At 49.6% G+C, this 27,798-nt stretch overlaps 1 protein-coding gene across 2 annotated transcripts in view; it reads right to left on the bottom strand.

Annotated features, from left to right (window-relative positions):
- The window catches only part of LOC140211963 (atrial natriuretic peptide receptor 1-like), a 117,612-nt gene that overhangs the window by 7,212 nt on the left and 82,602 nt on the right, over window positions 1-27,798 (bottom strand). For both annotated transcript variants that reach the window (XM_072282258.1, XM_072282248.1), the window contains 5 exons: window positions 26,484-26,607; window positions 23,784-23,852; window positions 15,715-15,889; window positions 8,723-8,821; window positions 7,618-7,709 (listed from right to left, as the gene is read on the bottom strand). In XM_072282258.1, the coding sequence (XP_072138359.1) occupies window positions 7,618-7,709; window positions 8,723-8,821; window positions 15,715-15,889; window positions 23,784-23,852; window positions 26,484-26,607 (559 nt within the window). The remainder of the gene's footprint in view (window positions 1-7,617; window positions 7,710-8,722; window positions 8,822-15,714; window positions 15,890-23,783; window positions 23,853-26,483; window positions 26,608-27,798) is intronic.

Below are 27,798 nucleotides of genomic sequence, written 5' to 3'. Positions count from 1 at the left end.
CCGTGACCTCACGTATGCACCTCGGGAGTGCTGGAGCTGCAGCTCCCTCAGTGAGTCCTTCTCCTGACGTTATTACCATACCAGTGGCTCCCCAGCAGTCGGTTCAAGACAGGACTCGAAGTCATGCAACTCTCTCTCAAGCCACTCAATCTCAGGGCCTTGCTTTTTTGTTGACCCCCTAGTGTACTTCCAACATAGAAACTGGATGTGGGCTCTGCTCACATCCCATCATAGCTGCAGGGAGCAGATATCCTCCCGTCTCTCCATCCAGGTGACCCAGCATGCCTGGAACGAATCTCGGAATCCGCTTTCTTCCAGCAGCCAGTTGCTAAAGTGCCAGTACCCAGGTCCCACCCGAGGGTGCAGAGGAGCAAATTCCATCCACGCAAGGTGATGTTCCGAATACAACACTGGCTGCACGGAGGATGCCGACACAGGGAAGGTGCCTGAGAGATATAGAGGCGGTCTGCGGGGGCACTAGAGTCAGGGTGGAGATTCCACCAGGAGCTCCTTTAACTTCTGCTGTGTCATACTGGAGAAACGAACAATGCTCCACCTCGAGAGGACAGTTCTAATCTCCCCAGAGGGTCGATGGAGCTTATCAGAGTGGACAGCTGACAGAATACACACGTCTGCAACACCTGTACTAGGGGCCTACATGTTAATGAAGTGCAGCGGTACACCATCCAAGCCCACGGCCAGGTGGAGCACACGGCTGGGAACTATATTTTGGATTTTTGTGATTTCCAGCTGGAAGGTAGGGGTCAAAAGGATTGCCACCCCACTAGAGTTGGTGTGGAGGTGGCTCATATAGACCCCTTCTTGCCACCCCAGGAACCAAGTCTCCTGGCATGGTATGGGTTTCCTGCAGGAAACTTACTGCATAACTCCCGTCCATGAGGACTGGGAGATTGTTAAACCTGCGGAGAGAAGCCCTGCTACCATTCACAATGTCGTTGTGGCTATCCCTCGAGGTCGAGGATGATGGTCTTCATTCTGAAGAAGTGGCCCACAGAGCGAAGACGCCTGTGTGTGTATTTGTTTAACTTGTACCCGACGTTGCACTCCAAGAAGCACATGATACTTCACAGATCAACCAACTGATTCCAGTGGCATGGAAACCACGACGATTGGAGCTGATGGATTTGTTGCAGTCTTTATCCGCCTTCTGAGTTCGAAGTAACTTCGTCCGCCTGTTCCACCGTTGAGGTCTTGGTTGGATTGTTCTCTGTCAGGGACCTCACCCTCGACCTTACCGCCATGGGTGACCCTACCAGGAGCATAGCTCCAGACAGCATCACTCTCGGGATCACAGGACCACGCAAGCTTCTCCACCGCGACAAGGTGACAATCCACGGAGAAGCCATTCACAATGAGACTAACTATGGTAAGCTTCATGTCGGGAGTACACTACGTCCCTGCACCAGCACCCAACCCAGGGAGAGTGGAGCTGCCCTCAACCTTACTCTCCCCAAAAAGAGGAAAAGTGCTCTTTGCTCTCCGGGTTCGAGTGGTGCCAATACCACCTTGTGACCTGCTGTCCCCTGAAGGAGGGGAGGCTGCTTCCCACTCTGACGTCTCCCAGCAGGTCATCCAAGGATTTAAGCTGCTGCCTATCATTCCTCTTCCCCTTCCCCTTCCATCCGAGGATGACACACAAGGACTTAACCAGTGCAGGAAGGCTATCTTCAGTGGATGCCTCACCCTCAAGGGTGAGAACAATCTCTTTGATTTCCTTGATGGGTATCAATGGGGACATCTCAGGAGGGGGTGATTTCTTCTTGCCCCAAGGAGTCATTCCATGTCTGACCCCGGGAGTGTGTGATGGGATGGTGTGGAGGGAGTTTCACTCTGTGTCTGACCCCGGGAGTGTGTGATGGGACAGTGTAGAGGGAGCTTCACTCTGTGTCTGACCCCCGGAGTGTGTGATGGGATGGTGTGGAGGGAGTTTCACTCTGTGTCTGACCCTGGGAGTGTGTGATGGGACAGTGCAGTGGGAGCTTTACTCTGTGTCTGACCCCTGGAGTGTGTGATGGGACGGTGTAGAGGGAGCTTCACTCTGTGTCTGACCCCTGGAGTGTGTGATGGGACGGTGTAGAGGGAGCTTCACTCTGTGTCCGACCGCGGGAGTGTGTGATGGGAGGGTGTAGAGGGAGTTTCACTCTGTGTCTGACCCCGGCAGTGTGTGATGGGACGGTGTAGAGGGAGCTTCACTCTGTGTCTGACCCCTTTTTTTTTACAAAATTCTTTATTACAAGTATCAGTGCTATACAATATATACAAAACAGTGACTGACACAATTACTTCACTACAAATAGGCAATACACATTAAACTAAAATGTTTCCATCTCTATCAATGAAGGCATTTACACCTCGCAGAGCCCAACAGTCCCGGAACACCTCTATGGTCACCGTGGACAGCGCGTGTTCCTTGTCAATATTTACCCGGGCATGAACGTACCCCCTAAAGGTTGCCAGGCAGTCTGCCTGGGCAGATCCTCCTGCCACCCTTTTCCAGGAGCCACGGATAGCTATTTTTGCCAGCCCCAGGCGCAAGTTGACAAGGACATCCTCATCCCTCTGTGCCCCCCTCCTTACTGGATGACCATATATGAATAGGGTGGGACTGAAATGCAACCAGAAGGCGAGAAGCAGCCCACGCAAATACACAAAAAGGGGCTGCAGCCTCACACACTCCACGTACATATGGTACACGGTCTCCTCCAGCCCGCAGAAGTGACACGCGGCTGGGAGATCCGTGTACAGACTAAAGAACTTATTGCAGGGCACCGCTTTATGCAGCACCCTCCAGCCGAGATCCCCAAGGTGCATGGGAAGGACTCCCTTGTAAAAGGACTTCCATTGGGGACCCCCCCTCACCTCGAGGTGGAAAGACAGACCGTCATGGCATGTCGGGCCGGTGGACAAATGCTAGGAAGTGGAGGGTCTGGAGCAGCAGCCCATACAGATACCTCCTACTTGCATCCCTGAATGGGATTGTGGGTGTTGAGGAGAGGCAGTTCAAATTGTGTGGATTCGTCTCTCGGGTAAGGCTGTGGGGTCCGGGCCCGACGAGCAGCTCAGCTTGAGTCGATCCACACACCTGAGCCGCACTGACATCCGTTGAGGCAGGGCAAGGGTCGGCCAGGACCCCGCCCTCTGCCAGAGGAGGGGATTCCCGGCCTGAGGCAGCCATGTTCCAGACTCTCAGTAGGTCCTGATAGAAGCCGGGCAGACTCCGCAAAGCAGCATGGCCGATGCCCGCCGGTGGTAGCTGCATATCTTCGTGAAGACAGCAGCCTCTCCAGAGGAAGAAAGTCACCAACACCTGCCACTGGGAGGGTGCTTGGCGTACAGGAATCTCTGCAGAGTCCTGAGGCGGAGAGCCGCCAGTCGCATACGCACACACACCAGCGACTGTCCGCCCTCTCCCACTGGGAGACTCAAGACTGCTGCGGAGACCCAGTGTTTCCTGTTGCCCCAGAAGAAGTCCACTACCTTCCTCTGCATTCTCGCAACAAAAGGGGCAGGAGGGGCCAAGGTGACAATCCGGTACCACAACATGGAGGCCACCAGCTGGTTTCTGACCACCACCCTGCCCCGATAGGAAAGCACCCTGAGAAGGCCTGACCAGCGCCCCAGCCGGGCCATGACCTTTGTCTCCAGGTCCTGCCAGTTCGCCAGCCAGGTCTCCCCAGAAGGACTCAGGTAGACTCCCAGATAGAGAAGACATCTGGTGCTCCACTCAAAAGCTGTCATCTCCTCCAGCAGGGAGTCCACCTGCCACTGACCCACTAAGAGTCCGGAACATTTTGCCCAGTTGATCCTAGCGGAGGATGCCGCCAGAAAACTTCTTGGCACTCGCGCATCCTCTGGCCCTTTCGGCCGCACTGCCCCAGCGACCCGACAACATAAAAACAGAAATCGTAAGAGTCCAAGATGTTGTGCCCAGCCGTCTGCTCCACCTGGCTGTGCGCCTGGATGGTGAACCTTTGCATTTTATCAATGTGTACGCTCCGAAGCGCGGTGTGATGCACACGCGCCTTTTCTGTCAGCTGTCCACTCTGCTGAGCTCCACCGATCCTGGGGACTGCGTCATCCTCGGGGGAGACTTCTATTGTACCCTCAAGGCAGAGGACCGCTTGGGCCTCCAGCGCGACCCAGCATCGGCAAAAAAGTTAAAGGAGCTAGTCGGCTCCTTTGACTTGGTGGACAGCTGGCAGAATCTTCACCCCGACTCTAGCACCTTCAAAGGAGTCTCCCTCCAACCCCTCACTGCAAATAGATCCCCCATCTTCCTACTAATAGGTGGCTGCACTTGTAACCCACACTGCGCAGCGGGTACCTCCCTCACACCTGCTCACTCCACCGTCGCATCAGTCTTATCCACAGTTACGACAATGGAGGGATAATCCCCAGGGACTCCCTGCAGTTGATGGGGCCGGCATGCAGAGTATACCACCCTCCCTAGGAGACAGGTATGAAGGGGACCCCAGCATCCCTGGTCCAAGGGATTCACCGGCAGCCTGATGCTGACAGTGAGAGAGCTTGGTCTCCTCCCCTCTCATTTTATTCAATACACTTGCCTCTAGGGAGGTGCCTACTACTGAGTCCTGGGTGGAGGGCTCCAGGTCTGTCTCATTTGTGCAAACAGGCTCGGCACCAGCTTTCTACACAACCACACCACCTACCACAGGACTGGTGGCTACATCTGGGGGTTCAGGGTTAGAACCAACCTCTACCTGGATTCCCACCTCTTCCTGGGACTCCCCCGCATCTACATCCCCTGCCCTCTTTAGGGAACCTTCCCTTCTCCTCTTCACGCCGGAGGAGCATACAGGTGCAGGATTCACTGATGGGGCGGCACTCTACACTTCCAACACCCTGTCCACCTGCGCACCTCCCCGTGCCTCCCGCTCCACTTTAGGGCAAACGGGCGTGAGCTCTGTGTTCTTGGGGGCCAACTTCTTAGGGTGTTTGGATTTCTTCTTTGCTTTCTTGCTCCGCACAGGCTCCTCCCCGTCCCCCACCTGAATCATGGGCAGGAGCAGGGACTGAAACAACCGTAGGAGTAGGGACAGGGGTAGGGGCAGGGTGAGGGGTCGGGGCAGGATCAGGATCAGGGGCAGGTGCACGCCCATGAATAGGGTCAGGGGCAGAGGTAGCTGGGACACTGGTGCCCGAAGTGGACTCCCTCGGGTTCCGGGTGGTAGGACAGTCCCTCCGAAAGTGCCCCACCTCCCTGCACGCGTGGCACCATGGGCGTTCGGAGCTCCAATACACCTGATAATCCACCCCCCCCACCCCCCGTGCTGGACGGTAAACCAGCCTTCAACATCGTCCTCCCTTTCCAGCTGCATGAATACCTGACGCTGGAAAGAGATTACGGTGTGGACGGTGTGTCTCTTAAGTTTGTGTCGGATAGCAGTTATCTCCGACCTTCTTGTCCCAAATGGGCCAGTGGGAGAAGCAGATCCTCACTGGTGATGAAAGGCTTAATGTGACCGAGGACGATGCGTTGCGTGGGGGCCGTCACCAGCTCCACCTGTAAAAAGATGTTTTCTACCGTGACCCCCCTGCTTAGAGCCCGGTGCACTAACTCATCATTCTCCAGATAAAACACTGCTTTCCCGAACTCTCTTGGTGGCCAAAATACCACATTTCCCAACCAGGTCCTCCATGGCCTCCACACACTTTTCTAGAGTCATTCCAGGGTGCAAAATACATTGCACCCCACGTTCCACCTTCACCGACCGAAACAGGGCGTTGTCCGAGGCCGGGGAGGCAGCCGCCCTTGCGTAACTCCCCGAAGGCCCACGACTCCCTGGAGACCGGTCCGGTATGCTGGCGCTCTTTCCAGTCTGCGACTTTTACAGCGGTGCCGGTTAGAAGACATGGAGCGAGTCGAGTAACTGGCCGGAAAAGTTTGTCCTCGACAATACCCTGCTGGCTTGGCGCCAGAAATTCCAACGCCAGGAAAGGCTCCATGGGTCCCGAAGAACTCCCAGACCATGAGAGGTCGAGACGTCTCAACAGATGCTCCGGCTCCTACACCGAACGAGAATCCAGAAGATAAAGCAGGGGGGACGTTGCCCCGATGTTAGTGCGGGAACAATGGTGTTTGCCACCGGATTTTGGAGTGAACCGGTTTCCTGGCGAGTTGCCAGTGGCCGCAGCTGGGAGCTACGCAGTTAGCAGCCGCCAATGAACCCAGTCCAAACTGGCAGAAAAACTCCATACGAAGCTTCCACACTAACCCAGTCACTCACTTAGATGTCCAAGAGACTTTTTGAACCACCTCCAAGTATCTCACGAAACTTTATGCAGTACTTTTCCTCGGATTCCTCCCAGCTGAATCAGAACAGCTCCTCGCTATGTCTGACCCCGGGAGTGTGTGATGGGACAGTGTAGAGGGAGTTTCACTCTGTGTGACCCCGGGAGTGTGTGATGGGACAGTGTAGAGGGAGCTTCACTCTGTGTCTGACCCCGGGAGTGTGTGATGGGACAGTGTGGAGGGAGCTTCACTCTGTGTCTGACCCCGGGAGTGTGTGATGGGACGGTGTAGAGGGAGCTTCACTCTGTGTCTGACCCCGGGAGTGTGTGATGGGACAGTATAGAGGGAACTTCACTCTGTGTGACCCCGGGAGTGTGTGATGGGACAGTGTAGAGGGAGTTTCACTCTGTGTGACCCCGGGAGCGTGTGATGGGACAGTGTAGAGGGAGCTTCACTCTGTGTCTGACCCCGGGAGTGTGTGATGGGACAGTGTAGAGGGAGTTTCACTCTGTGTCTGACCCCGGGAGTGTGTGATGGGACAGTGTAGAGGAAGTTTCACTCTGTGTCTAACCCCGGGAGTGTGTGATGGGACAGTGTAGAGAGGCTTCATTCTGTGTCTGACCCCGGGAGTGTGTGATGGGACGGTGTAGAGGGAGTTTCACTCTGTGTCTGACCCTGGGAGTGTGTGATGGAACAGCGTAGAGGGAGTTTCACTCTGTGTCTGACCCCGGGAGTGTGTGATGGGACAGTATAGAGGGAACTTCACTCTGTGTGACCCCGGGAGTGTGTGATGGGACAGTGTAGAGGGAGCTTCACTCTGTGTCTGACCCCGGGAGTGTGTGATGGGACGGTGTAGGGGGAGTTTCACTCTGTGTCTGACCCCGGGAGTGTGTGATGGGACGGTGTAGAGGGAGCTTCACTCTGTGTCTGACCCCGGGAGTGTGTGATGGGACAGTGTGGAGGGAGTTTCACTCTGTGTGACCCCGGGAGTGTGTGATGGGCCAGTATACAGGGAGCTTCACTCTGTGTCTGACCCCGGGAGTGTGTGATGGGACAGTGTGGAGGGAGTTTCACTCTGTGTGACCCCGGGAGTGTGTGATGGGACAGTATAGAGGAAGCTTCACTCTGTGTCTGACCCCGGGAGTGTGTGATGGGACATTGTAGAGGGAGTTTCACTCTGTGTCTGACCCCGGGAGTGTGTGATGGGACGGTGTAGAGGGAGTTTCACTCTGTGTCTGACCCCGGGAGTGTGTGATGGGACAGTATAGAGGGAACTTCACTCTGTGTGACCCCGGGAGTGTGTGATGGGACGGTGTAGACGACCCTGGGTTCAAGGCACTCACCTTCATTTCAATATCGCCTCGCAAATCAACCACAAAACAGCTGAACTGTTCCAGCACATCCTTTGTGGCGGAGGAAATGTGGATCTTCAGGGCTGGAGAGAAAGAGATGAGACTGCGTTAAAGGAATTACCTCTGTCTCTGGCGAGCTGGGTGTCTGACTGGAAGGACACTGGATCAAGCCTGGTTCCAGAGGAAGGAGCTCGCACACGGCGTAGGAGTGAGGGATCATTGCACTGTGGGAGGGGGTGAGGGGGGAACACTGGGTGAGGGAGGTGAGGAGGGAACGCTGTGGGAGAGGGTGAGGGGCGAACGCTGTGGGAGGGGGTGAGGGGGGAACGCTGTGGGAGGGGGTGAGGAAGGAACGCTGTGGGAGAGGGTGAGGAGGGAATGCTGTGGGGGTGAGGAGAGAACACTGTGGGAGGGGGTGAGGAGGTGAGGGGGGAATGCTGTGGGCGGTGAGGGGGGAAGTCTGTGGGAGGGGGTGAGGGGTGAATGCTGTGGGAGGGGGTGAGGGGTGAACACTGTGGGAGGGGTGAGGGGGGAACACTGTGGGAGGGGGTGAGGGGGGAAACGTGGGAGGGGGTGAGGAAGGAACGCTGTGGGAGGGGGTGAGGAAGGAATGCTGTGGGAGAGGGTGAGGAGGGAATGCTGTGGGAGGGGGTGAGGGGTGAACACTGTGGGTGAGGGGGGAACGCTGTGGGAGGGGGTGAGGGGGGAACTCTGTGGGAGGGGTGAGGAGGGAATTCCATACTGCAAGGGGCAGAGAAGAGGGAGGACCATGCTGTTAAGAGTGAACTCTCTGGGAGGGGCAGAAAGACGGGTAAAATACTGTGAAGTGGACCTGCCGAGGGAACACTGCCCTGTGTCTTCAGAGGGCAGCACCATGTCACCACTGTACCGACACCGAGGGAGAGGGTATCTCATTCCTGAGACCGTACGTCCCAGCCAACCCCCACCCGGACTGAATGGCACAGGTTCACGGAACGGGAAGGAAGACTGAGGGAGCTCAGCACAACTGGGTGGGGGCAGTGCAGTGGTAAATGGCGGGAGACGCTGTGTGTGGGGGAGACAATGTGCTGGTGGGCACCGTGACCGATTGCCGTACCTTCGCCGTTGGATTCCATGCGAGAGGCCGTGTTCACCGTGTCCCCAAACAGGCAATAGCGAGGCATCTTTAACCCCACCACACCTGCGCACACTGGCCCTGCAAACAGAACACAGGGGCTTGAACAACCTTTAAACACCTGACTAATCAATAACCCATCAGCCTCTGCTTTAAATGTACCCAATGACTTGGCCTCCACAGCCGTCTGTGGCGATGAATTCCACAGATTCACCACCTCTGGCTAATGAAATTCCTCCTCATCTCTGTTCTAAAGGGACGTCCACATCCACTCTATCTAGATCTTTCAGTAGCTTTCAATGAGATCATCCCTCATTCTTCTAAACTCCAGCAACGGCCTGGAGCCATTAAACCCTCCTCATACATTATCCCTTTCATGCCTGGGATCATTCTCATAAACCTCCTCTGGATTCTCCTATGAGATAGGGGCCGAAACTGCTCACAATAGACCAAACGTGATCTGACCAACACCTTAGAAAGTCTCAGCACTACTTCTTGCTTTTATATTCTAGTCCTCTCGAAGTGAATCCTAACATTGCATCTGCCTTCCTCACTACCGACGGAACCTGCAATTAACCTTCAGGAAATCCTACACGAGGACACCCAAGTCCCTTTACACCCATTTAGAAAACAATCTATGTTTTCTGAAGGGAGATGATACTGAGTACAGGGCTACGGTAGGAAACTTTGTCACATGGTGTGAGCAGAATTATCTGCAGTTTAGTGTGAAAAAGACTAAGGAGCTGGTGATAGACCTGAGGACAGCTAAGGTACTGGTGACCCCTGTTTCCATCCAGAGGGTCAGTGTGGACATGGTGGAGGATTACAAGTACCTGGGGATACGAATTGACAATAAACTGGACTGGTTGAAGGACACTGAGGCTGTCTACAAGAAGGGTCAGACCCGTCTCTATTTCCTGAGGAGACTGAGGTCCTTTAACATCTGCCGGACGATGCTGAGGATGTTCTACGAGTCTGTGGTGGCCAGTGCTATCATGTTTGCTGTTGTGTGCTGGGGCAGCAGGCTGAGGGTAGCAGACACCAACAGAATCAACAAACTCATTCGTAAGGCCAGTGATGTTGTGGGGATGGAACTGGACTCTCTGACGGTGGTGTCGGAAAAGAGGATGCTGTCCAAGTTGCATGCCATCTTGGACAATGTCTCCCATCCACTACATAATGTACTGGGTGGGCACAGGAGTACATTCAGCCAGAGACTCATTCCACCGAGATGCAACACTGAGCATCATAGGAAGTCATTCGTGCCCGTGGCCATCAAACTTTACAACTCCTCCCTTGGAGGGTCAGACACCCTGAGCCAATAGGCTGGTCCTGGACTTACTTCCTGGCATAATTTACATATTACTAATAACTATTTATGGTTTTATTACTATTTATTATCTATGATGCAACTGTAACAAAAACCAATTTCCCTCGGGATCAATAAAGTATGACTATGTCTTTATTCCTTTTACCATAGTTTTGCACAGCTTCCCAGCTCTGCCTGCCCATGAGAGTGACCGAGGTGAATGAGGCAGTGACCAAGACCGTGAGAGGGCTATTCCCGTGACTGCCCGCTCACACGATGAGCTCCCCCAGGTGATTCCAAGGGCTCTTGGCAGCTACTGGGAATCCCTTCAGTTGGTTGGTGGTGTCATCTACACCAGACTTTGAGGCGAGTGGTCCTGGGTTCGAATCCGGGCAGCTCCTTGGACTCTTTCCATCCGTGCTGGGTTGAATGTCGAGCTAGCAGCTCGGCCTCGTGTGAAACAGTCAAATACCAAAGAAACAGCAAGGTTGCAGTCACAAGGTGTGGAAAGGAACAACAACTGAGAATCCCCCCGAGAGCCTGGGCTGAGCTGAAGGGAACTTCAGCTGAACTACAAGGAGAACAGCCAAGAGGGGTACAGTGGCATGCAAAAGTTTGGGCACCCCGGTCAAAACTTCTGTTACTCTGAATAGTTAAGGAAGTAAAAGATGACCTGATTTCCAAAAGACATAAAGCTAAAGATGATACATTTCTTTAATATTTTAAGCAAAATTACTTTTTTATTTGCTCATTGCGGCCAAAAAGTCCTAATTTAACTTCATCAGTCCACAGGATTTGTTTCTAAAATTCATCAGGCTTGTTTAGATGTTCCTCTGCAAACTTCTGATGCTGAATTTTGGCTGCAATGAGCAAAGGTATGTTTGGAGAAAAAAGGGTGCAGAATTTCATGATAAGAACCCCTCTCCAACTGTTAAGCACGGGGGTGGATCGATCATGCTTTGGGCTTGTGTTGCAGCCAGTGGCACGGAGAACACTTACTGGTAGAGGGAAGAATAAATTCTATTAAGTACCAGCAAATTCTGGAAGCAAACATCACACCGTGTGTAAAAGAGCTGACGATGAAAAGAGGATGGTTTCTATAACAGGATAATGGTCCTAAACATACCTCAAAATCCACAATGGACTACCTCAAGAGGTGCAAGCTGAAGGTTTTGCCCTGGCCCTCACAGTCCCCCGACCTAAACATCATCGGGAATCTGTGTAGAGACCTCAAAAGAGCAGTGCATGCGAGACAGCCTAAGAATCTCACAGAACTAGAAGCCTTTTGCAAGGAAGAATGGGCGAAAATGCCCCAAACAAGAATTGAAAGACTCTTAGCTGGCTACAGAAAGCATTTACAAGCTGTGATACTTGCCAAAGGGGGTGTTATTAAGTACTGACCATGCAGGGTGCCTAAACTTTTGCTTCTGGCCCTTTTCCTTTTTTGTTATTTTGAAACTGTAAAAGATGGAAATAAAAAAGTAATCTTGCTTAAAATATTAAAGAAATGTGTCATCTTTAACCTTATGCCTTTTGGAAATCAGGTCGTCTTTTACTCGCTTAGCTATTCACAGTAACAGGAATTTTGACCGGGGCGCCCATATGTTTGCATGCCACTGTAGAGGGGTACATTGATGGGAACAGAGGGAGTGGTGTCAAGGCTGGAGAACCTTACTGCCTTAAATCAATATCTAATTTCCTTTCACTTTAAGCAACAAACGCTCTTCTGGAGGAACTTGTCAGGGCAAGCAGCTTCTCTGAGAGAATCAATGATCTCTTTGACCGTATAAAGTCAATCCTAGTCCACAAGTGTAAAGGAGAATGAAATAATTGTTACTCCAGATCCAGTGCAGCAGCACAATAAGATAAAGAACACAACCATAATAATAGTGGTAGAGACAGATACATTTGGGATGTGAGGGGATCCAGGAGTGCCCCTATTAACTGTTTGAAGAGAGACAGAGAGAGACATTCATCATTGATGGGTTGTTTGGAAAGGAGAGAGAGAGACGAAGATTGATGGTTGGACTGACATGGGAGTTAACTTTGGATTTTTACTGAGTTTGGAGTTGGAGACAGCACCAAGCAGCTCGTAAGTTGCTATGGTGACCGAAGGCGGTGTTATTTAATGGACACTTGATGTTGTGATTTTCAGCAGGTTGTTGTTCAAGGACTTGTTGCCTGCTTGCACTCCTTTACAGACAAAGGAGGGGGGGACTCTTTGAATGACAGGTGATGCTCAGCCTGGTGGGATAAATGGGAGGACAGATGATACAGACCTCAGACACGTGATCTGGACACTGAATGAGCATTGTTGTGCCCGCAGAGAAAGTGGGTTTTGGAGGATCGATCAGGCGGATCGATTCCAAACTGCTATTCCAGTTTGAGGGGAAGGGGTTGACAGGTGGGGAGTTGTCTGTGTGTCCACCCTTGCTGGGGTGATAGCTCCACCACAGGGAAACCGATCCCCCTGGTTAAAGTCACAGTCGGTGACTTGTGAAGGATTTCGGAGGACGACGAGAAGATCGACGGCATCAGCTCACCTGAGGACTCAACTCACTCTCTCTCCATCACTACTCAACTACATACCACGAACTGAACTGAACTGAACTTTACTCAACATCGTAAGACTGTATCTATTTACCCCTAGACTTAAAGAAGCTTGGTTTTCACACATATATATTCCACACTTACTTTTATATATAATTATTGCTAACCTGTGTGACTTATTTACATTGATATTACTGTATTGCATAGTTACTAATAAATATTAGTAGTTTATAGCAATTCTGGACTCCAAAGTGGTTTCTATTTCTGCTGGTCTCTTTATCCCCGTCACGGGGTACGTGACAGGGACATTTAAGAGACTCTTTGATAGGCACATGGAAGAATAGAAAATAGGTTGAAGAGCCAGCACTGTGCTGTACTGTTGCAAGTTCTGTGTCACAGCTTCCATGCTCATTTCCCTGACCGATGAAAGGCCCTCCTCATCCTCCTGTCTACCTGGGACACTACCTGACCTTGCTCTGCAAACAGAAAGCTTCAGGATTCAACATTCAGAATTGTTTAACGTCACTTCCAGCAGAAAGGAGTGTAAAGGAGAACGAAGTAATTGTTAGTCTGGATCCGATGCAACACCAAGGATACAATAAGATAAAGAACACGATAATAAAAACACAATAAATATAAATACATAAAGATAGTTTATATACATTGATCAGCTTTATGTCCATAAAGCGACACTAGACACAGGAGTGTCTGTACATTAAGGTGACAGGACATGACAAAGGTTGAGGGTGTGAAGGGATGGGTTGTGGGTGGAGATGTTCGGGGAAATAATTGTTTTTTGAGTCTGGTGGTCCTGGGTGGATGCTACGTAGCCTCCTCCCTGATGGGAGTGGGACAAACAGTCCACGAGCAGGCTGGGTGGGATCCTTCATGATGTTACTGGCCCCTTTCCGGCATCTTTCTGTACCTCCGTCCTTGATGGCTCCAACACCCCCCTCCCCCCATCAGGCAGGAGGTACCAAGCACGAGGACGGGGACTGTTAGGATGGGAAACAGCTTCTTCCCCACCCCACCAGGCCCTGAGACTGTTGAACTCCCTGACACCACCTGGGTCAGATCATGTATGAAATGCCAGTAGTGTTTTACCATTTACTTTTTAACTTGTGTCATAAATGCACCTTACTATTTGTTGAGTTATTTGTGTTAATATTACCTTAAGTGTTGTGTGTGGGTTATCTGTACAGTGTTGTGCACCTTGGTCCAGAGGAACACTGTTTCTTTTGGCTGTCTACATGTGTACGGTCAAATGACAATAAACTTGGACTTGATTTGTGTCCCCCCACACCACCATGAACAGATGCTGTTTGACACACTGAGTTCCTCCAGCAGATTGTCGGTTGCTCTGGATTCCAGCGTCTGCGGACTCCGATGCCTCTAATTCTTCTTATTGTCTATTCAGAGCGCTGTAAACACTTTAAACCACTGTTTATAATGCTGTTTATATTGTAAACAGGCGGGAGGAGAAGATGGCGGCGCGCCTGCGTGTGCGCAGCCCTCCAGTGAAAAATGATATCGTATCTGTTAAATAGGGGCCGTGGACAATTCTGATTTGATGGAGAATGGACGTGAAAGCACAGAGGAACATCTGGAGAAATTTCTGAAACGCCCGTTCGCTGCTGTCGTTACTGTGTGGTCGGGAATCTTTCGGAGGGTTGGCCTCAAAATCCCCGGCCTTGCCTGCTTTTGGCGACCGAGAAGGAGGTCGAATCGTTCGGACAGAGATGGCGCTCAGTACTCGGTGTCGGAGAGCTGATCAGAGCTCGAAGTTTTCGGATGACTCAGAGTCGGATTGTGGTCGGGCATGGCAGGGAGAGTTTTTCTTCCTTCTCCCGTCTGTGTGAGATGTGGGGCATTTGAGAGACTTTGAACTTTACTGTGCTCACGGACTTCTTCATCAAGTTATGGTATTGTTGCACTGTTGTAACTATATGTTATAATTATGTGGTTTTGTCAGTTTTTCAGTCTTGGTCTGTCCTGTGTTTTGTGATATCACACTGGAGGAAATAATGTATCATTTCTTCATGCATGCATTACTAAATGACAATAAAAGAGGAATACAGTCTTCATAATCTAAATACATGTTGGTGTTTATGCCTTGTAAGGCATGAAAATGCCCGACGCTGGCCTCTCAGGCCTGAGTCAACGTCGTCAACATTACCATCATGACTTTATTCTTTATCAATGTTGATTGTTTTTTTCATTGCATTTCACAGCCCGACCAAAACACCACAGCTAATTTCCAAACACAAGAGATTCTGCAGATGCTGGAAATCCACAGAAACTCGCGCAAAATTCTGGAGGAACTCAGCAGGTCAGGCGGCACCTGCAGTGATGAATAAGCGGTCAACGTTTCGGGCTGAGACCCTTCATCAGGACTGGAAAGGAGGGAGGGCGGGGAGAGGATGCCAGAACGGGAAGTGGGCAGAGGGAAGGAGTACCCTCCAGACGGTGGCAGGTGAAGCCAGGTGGGTTGGGGAGGGGGGATGAAGGTAGACGCTGGGAGGTGATAGGCCAAGAAGTTAAAGGGGCTGGAGAAGAAGGAATCTGATAGGAGAGGAGAGTGGATCATGGGAGAAAGGGAGGAGGAGGGGCACATGGGGTGAGGAAATGAAATAAACAAATAGCAAGTTACTAATATATGTAAATAGACGTGGCAAATGAAGTTGGTCCTTGATTACTGTTACTGACACTACCAGCACACTCTCTGGCCCTCATCTAGAACATAGAACAACATGGGAAGATGCCCAATACGTCCATGAAGTTGTGGCAAACTATTTAAACTAGTAGTCCCATTCCCAAACCAGAGCACCAGCAGGATACCCACACGTTCATGGGGAGAGTGTACAAACTCCTTACATGCAGCAGTGGGAATTGAACCTAGGTCGCTGGGACTGTAAAGCGCCGTGCCAACCGTTACTCTACCGTGCACGGTCTCACGGTACAGTGTGATAAAATGATTTGTATGGATGACAAAGTTTTTCACTGTACTTCAGTACAGGTGACAATAATTAGCCAACTTACTCAGCCTTCCCTGTTGCTGTGTTCCCATTTCCCTGGTCTGTCCCAGTCTGATGCTATCATGGCCTGTGCTCCTTACCTGTATGGATTCCAATCCTGAGCCTCAGCTGCTGGTCTGGCCGATGGCGAGTCTTGAACGTTTTGACAGCCTCCAGCAGAGCGAGGGACATCCGGGCCACTTCCCGGGCATGGAGCTTCCCATTCCGCTCTGGCAGGCCAGACACCACCATGTAGGCATCTCCAATCGTCTCCACCTGGGCATCCCACAGAGGAGGAGATAGATAGGTAGATAGATAGAGAGAGAGAGATAGAGAGAGAGAAAGATAAAGAGATATAGAGATAGATAAAGAGATATAAAGATAAAGAGATAGAGAGAGATAGAGATAGAGAGATAGAGAGAGAAAAAAATAAAGAGATATACAGAGATAGAGATAGAGAGATAGAGAAAGATAAAGAGATAGAGAGAGAGAAAGATAAAGAGATATAGAGATAGATAAAGAGATAGAGAGAGAGACAGAGAGAAAGAGAGAGAGGGAAAGAGAGAGAAAGAACATTATTTTCAGTGGGTGAAAATGGGGAGGATGAGAGAACAGGAAGAGAAGGAGAAAGGAGAAGGAGGGGATAAAATAAAGGGGAAGCTCTAGTGGGAAGGGAAAGGAGAGCAGGGGAGAGAGGGCAGCAAAGAGAGGGGAGGTGAGAGAGATAAGAGGGAAGAGGGGTTGAAACCGTCACTTCCGGTTGATGGGAGAATGGAAAATTTCTGGAGAGAATGGGGAGAGGAGGGAGAGAGCTGGACTATCTGCTGGGAAGGGAAAAGGACAGACAGGTTGGCAGAGGGGATGGGGTGGCTCTGTTGGTGAGGAATGAAATTCAGTCCCTTGCAAGGGGGGGGGGACATAGAATCAGGAGATGTAGAGTCAGTATGGATAGAACTGAGAAATTGTAAGGGCAAAAAGACCCTGATGGGAGTTATCTACAGGCCCCCAAACAGTAGCCTGGATATAGGGTGCAAGTTGAATCAAGAGTTAAAATTGGCATGTTGCAAAGGTAATGCTACAGTTGTTATGGGGGATTTCAACATGTAGGTAGACTGGGAAAATCAGGTTGGTACTGGACCCCAAGAAAGGGAGTTTGTGGAATGCCTCAGAGATGGATTCTTAGAGCAGCTTGTATTAGAGCCTACCAGGGAGAAGGCAATTCTGGATTTAGTGTTGTGTAAAGAACTGGATTTGATAAGGGAACTCGAGGTAAAGGAGCCATTAGGAGGTAGTGACCATAATATGATAAGTTTTAATCTACAATTTGAGAGAGAGAAGGGAAAATCGGAAGTGTCAGTATTACAGTTGAACAAAAGGGACTATGGACACATGAGGGAGGAGCTGGCCAAAGTTGACTGGAAAGATACCCTAGCAGGGATGACAGTTGAACAACAATGGCAGGTATTTCTGTGAATAATACAGAAGTTGCAGGATCAGTTCATTCCAAAGAGGAAGAAAGATTATAAGGGGAGTAAGGGGCGACCATGGCTGACAAGGAAAGTCAAGGATAGTATAAAAATAAAAGACAGGAAGTATAACATAGCAAAGATGAGCAGGAAGCCAGAGGATTGGGAAACTTTTAAAGAGCAACAGAGGATAACTAAAAAGGCAATACGGTGAGAAAAGATGAGATACGAAGGTAAACTAGCCAAGAATATAAAGGAGGATAGTAAAAGCTTCTTTAGGTATGTGAAAAGGAAAAAATTAGTTAAGACCAAAGTTGGGCCCTTGAAGACAGAAACAGGTGAATTTATTGTGGGGAACAAGGAAATGGCAGACGAGTTGAACAGGTACTTTGGATCTGTCTTCACTAGGGAAGACACAAACAATCTCCCAGATGTAATAGTGGCCAAAGGACCTAGGGTAATGGATGAATTGAAGGAAATTTATATTAGGCAGGAAATGGTGTTGGATAGACTGTTGGGTCTGAAGGCTGATAAATCCCCAGGGTCTGATGGTCTACACCCCAGGGTACTTAAGGAGGTGGCTCTAGAAATTGTGGACACATTGGTAATTATTTTCCAATGTTCTACAGATTCAGGATCAGTTCCTGAGGACTGGAGGGTAGCTAATGTTATCCCACTTTTTAAGAAAGGAGGGAGAGAGAAAACAGGGATTATAGACCAGTTAGCCTGACATCAGTGGTGGGGAAGATGCTGGAGTCAATTATAAAAGATGAAATAGCAGCACATTTGGATAGCAGTAACAGGATAGGTCTGAGTCAGCATGGATTTACGAAGGGGAAATCATGCTTGACTAATCTTCTGGAATTTTTTGAGGATGTAACTATGAAAATGGGCAAGGGAGAGCCAGTGGAAGTAGTGTACCTGGACTTTCAGAAAGCCTTTGATAAGGTCCCACATAGGAGATTAGAGGGCAAAATTAGGGCACATGGTATTGGGGGTAGGGTACTGACATGGATCGTAAATTGGTTAGCAGACAGGAAACAAAGAGTAGGGATCAACGGGTCCCTTTCAGAATGGCAGGTGATGACTAGTGGGGTACCACAAGGCTCGGTGCTGGGACCGCAGCTATTTACAATATACATTAATGATTTAGATAAAGGGATTAAAAGTAACATTATCAAATTTGCAGATGACACAAAGCTGGGTGGCAGTGTGAAATGTGCGGAGGATGTTGAGATAATGCAGGATGACTTGGACAGGTTGGGGTGAGTGGGCAGATGCATGGCAGATACAATTTAATGTGGATAAATGTGAGGTTATCCACTTTGGTGGCAAGAACAGGAAGGCAGATTACTATTTGAATGGTGCCAAGTTAGGAAAAGGGGAAGTACAACGAGATCTAGGTGTCCTTGTTCATCAGTCACTGAAAGTAAGCATGCAGGTACAGCAGGCAGTGAAGAAACCTAATGGTATGTTGGCCTTCATAACAAGGGGAGTTGAGTATAGGAGCAAAGAGGTCCTTCTGCAGTTGTACAGGGCCCTGGTGAGACTATACCTGCAGTATTATGTACAGTTTTGGTCTCCAAATTTGAGGAAGGACATTCTAGCTATTGAGGGCGTGCAGCGGAGGTTCACGAGGTTAATTCACGGGATGGCAGGACTGTTATATGTTGAAAGATTGGAGCGACTGGGCTTGTATACACTGGAATTTAGAAGGATGAGAGGGGATCTGATTGAAACATATAAGATTATTAAGGGATTGGACACGCTAGAGGCAGGAAACATGTTCCCGATGTTGGGTGAGTCCAGAACCAGAGGCCACAATTTGAGAATAAGGGGTAGGCCATTTAGAACGGAGTTGAGGAAAAGCTTTTTCACCCAGAGAGTTGTGGATCTGTGCAATGCTCTGCCTCAGAAGGCAGTGGAGGCCAATTCTCTGGATGCTTTCAAGAAAGAGTTAAATAGAGCTCTTAATGATAGCGGAGTCAAGGGATATGGGGAGAAGGCAGGAACAGGGTACAGATTGTGGATGATCAGCCATGATCACAGTGAATGGCGGTGCTGGCTCGAAGGGCCAAATGGCCTACTCCTGCACCTATTGTCTATTGTCTAAAACTCAGGAGAAAATGGGGAGAGCAGGAAGAAAGGGAGAGGGGATGGGGAGAAAGAGAGCAAGGCATAAGGAACAGGGATGGAAGGCAACAAGGCAGGAGATGACAGACCAATCGAATCGCAGAGAGAGAGAGAGAGAACTTTGCACAGATCAGGGAGAAGAGTTTTAAAAAGGAGCATTTTGCAGGGCTCAGCGCATTAGTGGCAGACCAGTTGATTTGCAGAGAGAGAGAGCTTTGCACAGGTTGAGGAGAAGAGTTCTAAGAAGGAATGTTTCGCGGGGCTTGGCGCATTAGCAGCAGACCGATCAATTCGCGATTCATCAGCAGGAGCAAATAAAAGTAAAGCAGGGTCAAAGCGGAGCGGCCACTGTGTGAGCGGACCAGTGTAGGAGTGGGAACTTGAGGCTTTGACTCAAGAGGCTTCGGCGAGGTGGCACAGGTGAGTAGCAGGTAAGGCTTTTGTAGTGGTTGAATAACAAGTCACTGAATTACAGCTAACTAAATAAAGGGATGACGCAGCATCATGTGGGAGCTGGTGGACCTCATTGTGGTCCCTGGTGACCACATCTGCAGCAAGTGTTGGCTGCTCGAGGAACTCAGGCTCAAAGTTGATGACTTGGAATCTGAGCTTCAAATACTGCGGCACATCAGGGAGGGGGAGGGTTACCTGGATTCTCTGTTTCAGGAGCTAGGCACACCCATTAGATTAGCTGCCTCAAATTCGGTCTGTGGTCAGGGACAAAAGGGTGTGACTATGAGCGAGGCGGGTTGTGGGATCCAAGAGACAGTGCTGTAGGAGCCTCAGCCCTTGAGCTTGTCCAACAGGTCTGAGATTCTTGCTCCCTGTGTGGATGAGAGTGGGGGCTGTAGGAAGGATGAGCAGCCTAACTGTAGCACCATCGTTCAGGGAGCCATTCAAGAGGGGGAAGGGAAGAGAAATGTAGTGGTAATTGGGGATAGTACAGTCAGGTGAATAGACAGAGTTCTCTCTCGCAAGGATAGAGCATCCCAAAGGCTGTGTTGCCTGCCTGGTGCCCGGGTTCGGGACATCTTATCTGAACTGCAGAGGAATTTGCAGTGGGAAGGGAAAGATCCGGTTGTCGTGGTTCATGTGGGTACCAACGACATGGGTAAAACGAGGAAAGAGGTCCTGCTGACGGAATTTGAGCAGCTAGGGACTAAATTAAAAAGCAGGACCAAAAAGGTGGTAATCTCTGGATTACTACCTAAACCACGTGCAACTTGGCACAGGGTCAAGAAGATTAGAGAGTTAAATGTGTTGCTCAAGGATTGGCGTGGGAGAAGTGGGTGTGAAATGGGAAATTGGCACCAGTATTGGGGAAGGAGGGGGCTGTACCAATGGGATGGGCTCCACCTGAACCGTGATGGGACCCAGATCTTAGTGAATCACATAACTAGGGCTGTGTAGTAGGGGGATGGTTTCAATAGATTGAGAGGTATGGATAAAGTAAAAGAGAAAAGTGTGGATAAAGATAAAGAAAAAGTAAAAGATAAAAGAAGAGAAAAGTAAGAGTGGAGTAGAAAACAGTCAAATGCAAAAGAGAAAGACTCCAAGATTTTAAAAGCACAATGAGTGTAAGGGCACTTTATTTGAATGCCCATAGTATTTAAAACAAGGTCAGTGATTTGTGGCACAAATCAGTATAAAGGGGTATGATTTAGAGGCCTTTACAGAGAAGTGGTTGCAGAGTGGAGAGGATTGTGAATTAAATATCCGAGGATATCAGGTAATACGGAAGGACAGGCAGGAAGGTAAGGGACATGGGATAGCGCTCTTAATTAAGGATGAGATCAGGGCGACCATGAGAGATAATATAAGATCTAAGGAGCAGAATGTTGAATCCACCTGGATAGAGATTAGGAATAGTAAAGGGAAAAAAATCACTGGTGGGAGTTGTCTATCGGCCACCAAATAATAACATTACAGTGGCAGAGGCAGTAAACAAAGAAATATGTGAGGCATGTAAGAATGGAACAGCAGTTATTGTGGGGACTTTGCACATAGATTGGGTGATTCAAGTTGGTCAAGACATTCTTGAGGACGACTTCATAGAATGCATCCGTGAAGGCTTTCTTGAACAGCATGTTACCGAACCTATGAGGGAACATGCCATCTTAGATCTGGTCCTGTGCAATGAGACAGGTAAAATTAGCAATCTTGTAGTTAGGGATTCTCTTGGAAAGAGTGATCACAGTATGATTGAGTTTCTCATGTAAATGGAGGGTGCAATTGTTTGATCTAAAACCAGTGTATTATGCCTAAACAATGGAGACTACAATGGGATGAGGGAGGATTTGGCTAGTGCAGACTGGGAACACAGGCTATGTGGTGGGACAGTCGAGGAACAGTGGAAGACGTTCAAAGAGGTTTTTCACGGCGCTCAACAGAAGTATATTCCAGTGAAAAGCAAGGACAGTAACGATGGTGAGAGCCAGCCACAGATAACTAAGGAAATAAAGGAAGGCATCAAACTAAAAGCTCGTGCATACCAAGTTGCCAAGATCAGTGGGAAACTGGAAGATTGGGAAAATGTTAAAAAGCAGCAAAGAACCACTAAGTGAGTAATAAATAAGGGAAGATAGAAAATGAAAATAAAATAGCACAAAATACAAAAACAGACAATAAAAGTTTTTATAATTACAAAAAGCAGAAAAATGTGGCCAAAGTGAACATAGGTCCCTTGGAAGACAAGAAGGGGGAATTAATATTGGGTAATGAGGAAATGGCCGAGGCTTTGAATGATTATTTTGTGTCGGTTTTCATGGTGGAGGAAACATCTAAATGCCGAGGAGAGATGATATGGATGCGAAGGGAGGTGAGGACCTTGATACACTAAAGAGGCAGTGCTGAGCAAACCTGTAGGCCTAAAGACAGACAAGTCCCCTGGTTCTGGGAATCCATCCCAGAGTAGTGAAAGAAATGGCAGAGGTTATAGTTGAGGCTTTGATGATAATTTGCCAAAATTCTCTAGACTTTGGGCAGGTCCCAACAGATTGGATGAAGGCAAATGTCACACCACTGTTCAAAAGGGGATGTAGGCAAAAGGCAGGTAACTATAGGTCAGTTAGTTTAGCATCTGTAGTTGGGAAAGTGCTTGAAGCTATCATTAAAGAAGAAATTGCAAGGCATCTGGAAAGAAATGGATCCATCAGGCAGATTAGCATGGATTCAGCAAAGGCAGGTCCTGTTTGATAAACTTACTGGAGTTCTTTGATGATATAACAAGTGCAGTGGATAGAGGGGAACAGATGGATGTTATTTATTTGGATTTCCAAAAAGCGTTCGATAAGGTGCCACATAAAAGACTTTTCCATAAGATAACAATGCATAGAGTTGGAGTGATGTATTAGCATGGATAGAGGATTGGTTAACCAATAGAAAGCAGAGAGTTTGGATACATGGGTGTTTCTCTGGTTGGCAATCCGTGGTGAGCGGTGTGCTGCAAGGGTTGGTGCTGGTTCTAAAACTGTTCACGATATAGGTTAACGATCTGGAACAGGGGACCAAGTGTAGTGTATCTAAGTTTGCTGATGATACTAAATTGAGTGGAAAAGCAAATCGTGCAGAAGTTACGGAGAGTCTGCAGAGAGATATATGTAGGTTAAGTGAGTGGGCAAGGGTCTGGCAGATGGAGTTCAATGTTGGTAAATGCGAGGTCATCCACTTTGGAAGGGAAAATGAAAGAGCAGATTATTATTTAAATGGTTAAAAGATTGCAGCATGCTGCTGTGCAGAGGGACGTGAGAGTGCTTGTGTATGAATCACAAAGGCTGTTTGCAGGAGCAGCAGGCTATCAAGAAGGCAAATGGAATGTTGTCCTTCATTGCTAGAGGAATTGAATTTAAGAGCAGGGAGGTTATGCTGCAACTGTACAGGGTACTGGTGAGGCCGCACCTGGAGTACTGCATGCAGTTCTGGTTTCCTTTCTTGAGGAAGAATATACTGGCTTTGGAGATGGTGCAGAGGAGGTTCACCAGGTTGATTCCAGAGATGAGGGGGTTAGACTATGAGGAGAGATTGAGTCGCCTGGGTCTGTACTCGCTGGAATTCAGAAGGATGAGAGGAGATCTTATAGAAACATATAAAATTATGAAGGGGATAAATAAGATAGAGGAAGGAAAGTTATTTCCACTGGTAGGTGAGACTAGAACTAGGGGATTTAGTAGATTTAGGACAGAGTTGAGGAGGAACTGCTTTTCCCAGAGAGTGGTGAATCTGTGGAATTCTCTGCCTAATGAAGGCTACCTCAGGAAATATATTTAAGACAAGGTTGGATAGATTTTTGCGTAGTAGGGGAATTGAGGGTTATGGGGGAAAGGCAGGTAGGTGGAGATGAGTCCATGGCCAGAATACCCATGATCTTATTGAATGGCAGAGTAGGCTCGACGGGCCAGGTGGCTGACTCCTGCTCCTAGTTCTTATGTTTTTATGTAATGTTCTTTTGAGATAGACAGGGGGAGAGAGGAGAAAGAGGGTGAAAGGCAAGGAGAGAGAGGAGATTCAAGGTGAAGTAGGGGAGGCAGAGGGTCTTATGACAGAAGGAGATGTAAGTAGAGCGGTGTACTTACCTTGTAAACATCAAAGTTGTCGATAATAGCATCAAAGCAGGTGTAGAGATCATTGAGTAACGTCACCACCTGCAGCCAATTGGAATCACACGGGTTAGACGTGGAGGAACTTTCATGCCGGCATTCAGCTGAAAACTAAGACGCCCACCAGGAGCGAACAGGACCACAGATAAAACCATTAGAGATTCAACAAGGTTACGGTGGTGTGTCCGAGACCTAGAAGAAGGTGTGTGTGTGTGTGGGGGGGGCGGTGGGTGAGTCTGGGTCCCAGCAGCCATCAACGGGACAGGAAACAAGGCCTGACTCAGGTCATCCATTGGCAAATTGACACATTATTTGAGATTTCAACACATGACATTTGTCTGGCATGAGTTTGCCACTGGTTGACTGTCATCATGGTGCCTCATTCAAAGATTGCCCATCGTCAAAGGTCCCCACAGTTGGTTACTCTTAAACATGATGTCCTACAATTGGTTGTCCTTCTTCATGGTGTCCAATCATTGTTTGTCCTTTGACATGGTGTCCCACCATTGGCTGCCCTTCAACATGGTGTCCCACCATTGGTTGCCCTTTGACATGGTGTCCCACCATTGGCTGCCTTTGCCATGGTATCCCACCACTGGCTGCCTTTTTCCATGGTGTCTCACCATTGGTCGTCTGTCACCATGTTGTCCCACCTGCCCACATGGTGTCCCACCTGCCCACATGGTGTCCCATCATTGGTTGCCCATCAACATTGTGTTGCACCATTGGTTGCCCATGACCATGAATTCTCGCTATTTGTTACCTTTTTTTTAACAAAACTACAAAAGTTTATTTACACAAAAAATACACAAGGTACAAACATTACGTATTTATAAGGCAGTGAATAAATTCAAACTAAACTATGGTTTTTCTGTGTATAAAACAGCGTGGCTGATGCTTGCTGCTGGAAGCCTCGTGCCCCAGCTGGGTGTGCACGCACATCAAGGACTGACGTACCCTCTCCGCCGGTGACACTAGCTGCAGGGGGGCACGCAGCTTCCAGCAGCAAGCATCAACCACGCCGCTTTGAAGGAATTGCCTCGGTTTCACCGAGAGCTGTTGAGTTTGATCTCCTCCAGACAGGATGCCCCTGTGCCGGTGGGGGACGCTGCTCTGGCTGTGAGTGGGACTGGTCCCCATCCTATCACGGTGGGTGTCGAGGGGGCTTGGGTAGTGAAGCAGTTCTGGATGCACCAGCGCCTGGTCGGCCAAACAGCCGCCAGCTGGGCACGCACGCACATCAAGGACTGACCGCCCTCTGAAATCAGAAAACTCAGGACCGCAGCACAGACCCAATGCCTGCTGTTGCCTTAGAAGAAGTCCACCAGCCTCTTCTGGGTCCTGGAGACAAAAGCTGATCTCCCCCTGCCCATGGAGGCGCCCAGCTGATTTATTACCAATGCCCTACCCTGGTATGAGATTGGATAAAGGAGAGCTGACCTGCGTCATAGCTGGGCAGAGATCTCTGTCTCCAAATCCTGCCAGTTCGCTGCCCAGGCCTCCTCCGATGAGCTCAGGCAGACCCCCAAGTAGCGGTGGTGTGTGGTGCTCCACGCAAAGGTCTCAACCCCTCCAGCAGGGAATCCACCTGCCACTGACCCACCAAGAGGTCCACACACTTTTCCCAGTTGACCCTTGCAGTGGACGTGGCCGAGAAGATCTGCTGGCCGTCTTGCATCTTCTGCAAGTCAACAGGGTCAGTGACCATGAGGAGGGCATCATCAGCATGAGCCAAAAGGATGACCTCCATGTCTGGGTCGCACAGAACCGAACCCGTCAATGTCTTAAGGAGAAGGCACAGGAATGACTCCACACAAACAGAGTACAACTGCCCAGACATGGGGCACCCCGAAGCAAACCCATCCCAAAGCACAGGGGCACGGTCACAGACCCATTAACTTTAGTGAGGTTAACAAAATTAACAAAATGTGGCCCGAGCATGAATGCTTGCAGAGTCCAAAAAAAGGTACTTGTGGTCTACGCTGTCAAACGCCTTCTCCTGATCAAGGGAGAGAAAGGCAACTGACAGACCAGCTTCTCAGCACGGGTAAATCAGATCCCAGATGGGGTGGATATTGTCCTGAATGGACCGCCCTGGGACCTTGTAGGACTGACCTGCGTGGTCCACTTGACCGAGCACGGAGCCCAGACGATTGGCCATTGCCCGGGCAAAGATCTTGTACTCTGCACTGAGGAGGGATACTGGGCACTAATTCTTTAGGCAACGGAGAACCCCTTCTTTGGTGCAGCACGCCAACAACGGCTCAGCACCTTCCCCACAGTGTCTCATCACTGGTTGCCCATTGACATGGTGCCTCACCATTACTTTCTGTCCCCACCATGTCCTGCCACTGTGTCTATTGTCACAGAGTCCCAGCTGCCCACAGCCAATCAGGAACAACCGATCTCTCTCAATTACTTGATTGGCTGATTCTCCACCTCAAATATTTTTTAACCAATGGACAGAAATATTCTTGGTAAAGAAACACCGTTTGATGGTTTGAGTGACCTGAGCTGCTCCTTCCTGGGTTCAGACTGGAGGCTGGAACCTTTCGGCCCATGCTGGTGTTTGGCATCAGCTGCTCCCATGTTAAAGCACGTCCTTGGCCGGCTGTCCTCAGGGAAGGAAGTCTGATATGCCCAGACCTTCCCAGTCACTGTGTGTTTCAGTCTTACCTGCATGGGAGTGCTCTCGGCAGACATGGCTGTGAACCCCACGATGTCGCTGAAGTAGATGGTGACACTGTCGAATGCCTCTGCTTGGACCGTCTCGCCCCTCTTCAACTGCTCGGCCACCGAGCTGGGAATGGGAAGGGGGAAATGGGTTAAGCCGTTAGTAAGCTATGCACTGAAAATCCTCCCTGAAACCCAAAGGGCCCTCAGGGCTCCTGGCGGTTGCAGTGGAGTAGTGGGCCCTCCATCCATGACTTCACTGAGTCTCTACCTTGGTTGCACTACACATCTCCTGCGTCCCCGTGTTGTTGGGTCCTTCCATGTCATGTTTCCTTCATCCTCCCACCTTCCACTGGGTCTGAAGATATCTCACACAGTCACTTTTCGTCACAGTGCTTAGTGATCTCAACTGGGACAGCTCAAAGTGGGAATCCTACACCCCTCTCTAGCTTAACACCCCTGCCTGTCTCTGTAAACCCCTCTAAGCCCCTACACTCCTCCCCCATTGCTGTAATCCCCCTCTAGCCCCACATCTCACACCATCCCTATAACTCCCCTCCGGCCCTACACTCTTCCCTGACCTGTAGCCCTCATTGGCCCCAACACCCCTCCCTGTCTCAGTGTCCACCTTTGGCCCCTACACCCCCCCCCCCGCCCATCTCAGTGTCCACCTTCAGACCTACACTACTCCCTGTCTCTGCGAGTGTGTGTGAGTGTGTCTGTGTGAGAGAGTTAGAGAGTGTGTGTTGGTGTTTCTGTGAGAGTGTGAATGTGTGTGTGAGAGAGTGATGTTGTGAGAGCGTGTAAGAGTGTGTGTACGAGAGAGTGAGAGTGTGTATGTGAGTGTGTCTGTGAGAGAGAGACTGAAAGAGTGTGTTGGTGAGTGTGCGTTAGTGTGTGTGTCTGTGTGTGAGTGTGAGAGAGAGTGACAGTGTGTGTGAGTGTGTGCGAGAGAGAGAAAGTGAGAGAGTGTGTGAGAGAGAGAGAGAGTGTGTGTGTGTAAGTGTGTGAGTGTGTGTGAGAGAGGGAGAGAGAGTGTGTGTGTGTGAGAGAGAGAGGGGAGAGGGTGAGAGTGAGGGTGAGAGTGTGAGTGTAAGTGTGTGAGTGTGTGTGAGAGGGTGAGTGTGTGTGTTTGCGTGTGAGAGAGAGTTTGTTTGAGTGTGTCTATGAGAGAGAGTGAGAGTGTGTGTTGGAGAGCGTGGGTGTATGAGAAAGAGGGTGTGTGTGTGGGAGAGAGAGAGACTATGTGTGTGAGAGAGAGTGACAGTGTGTGAGAGACAGTGACAGTGTGTGTGAGAAAGTGAGTGTGTGTGAGCAT

Source organism: Mobula birostris, chromosome 2 (assembly GCF_030028105.1).
Source record: "Mobula birostris isolate sMobBir1 chromosome 2, sMobBir1.hap1, whole genome shotgun sequence".
NCBI lineage: Eukaryota > Metazoa > Chordata > Chondrichthyes > Myliobatiformes > Myliobatidae > Mobula > Mobula birostris.
The sequence above is the reverse complement of the archived record's forward strand: the minus strand, read 5'-3'. Positions and strand labels throughout refer to the sequence as shown.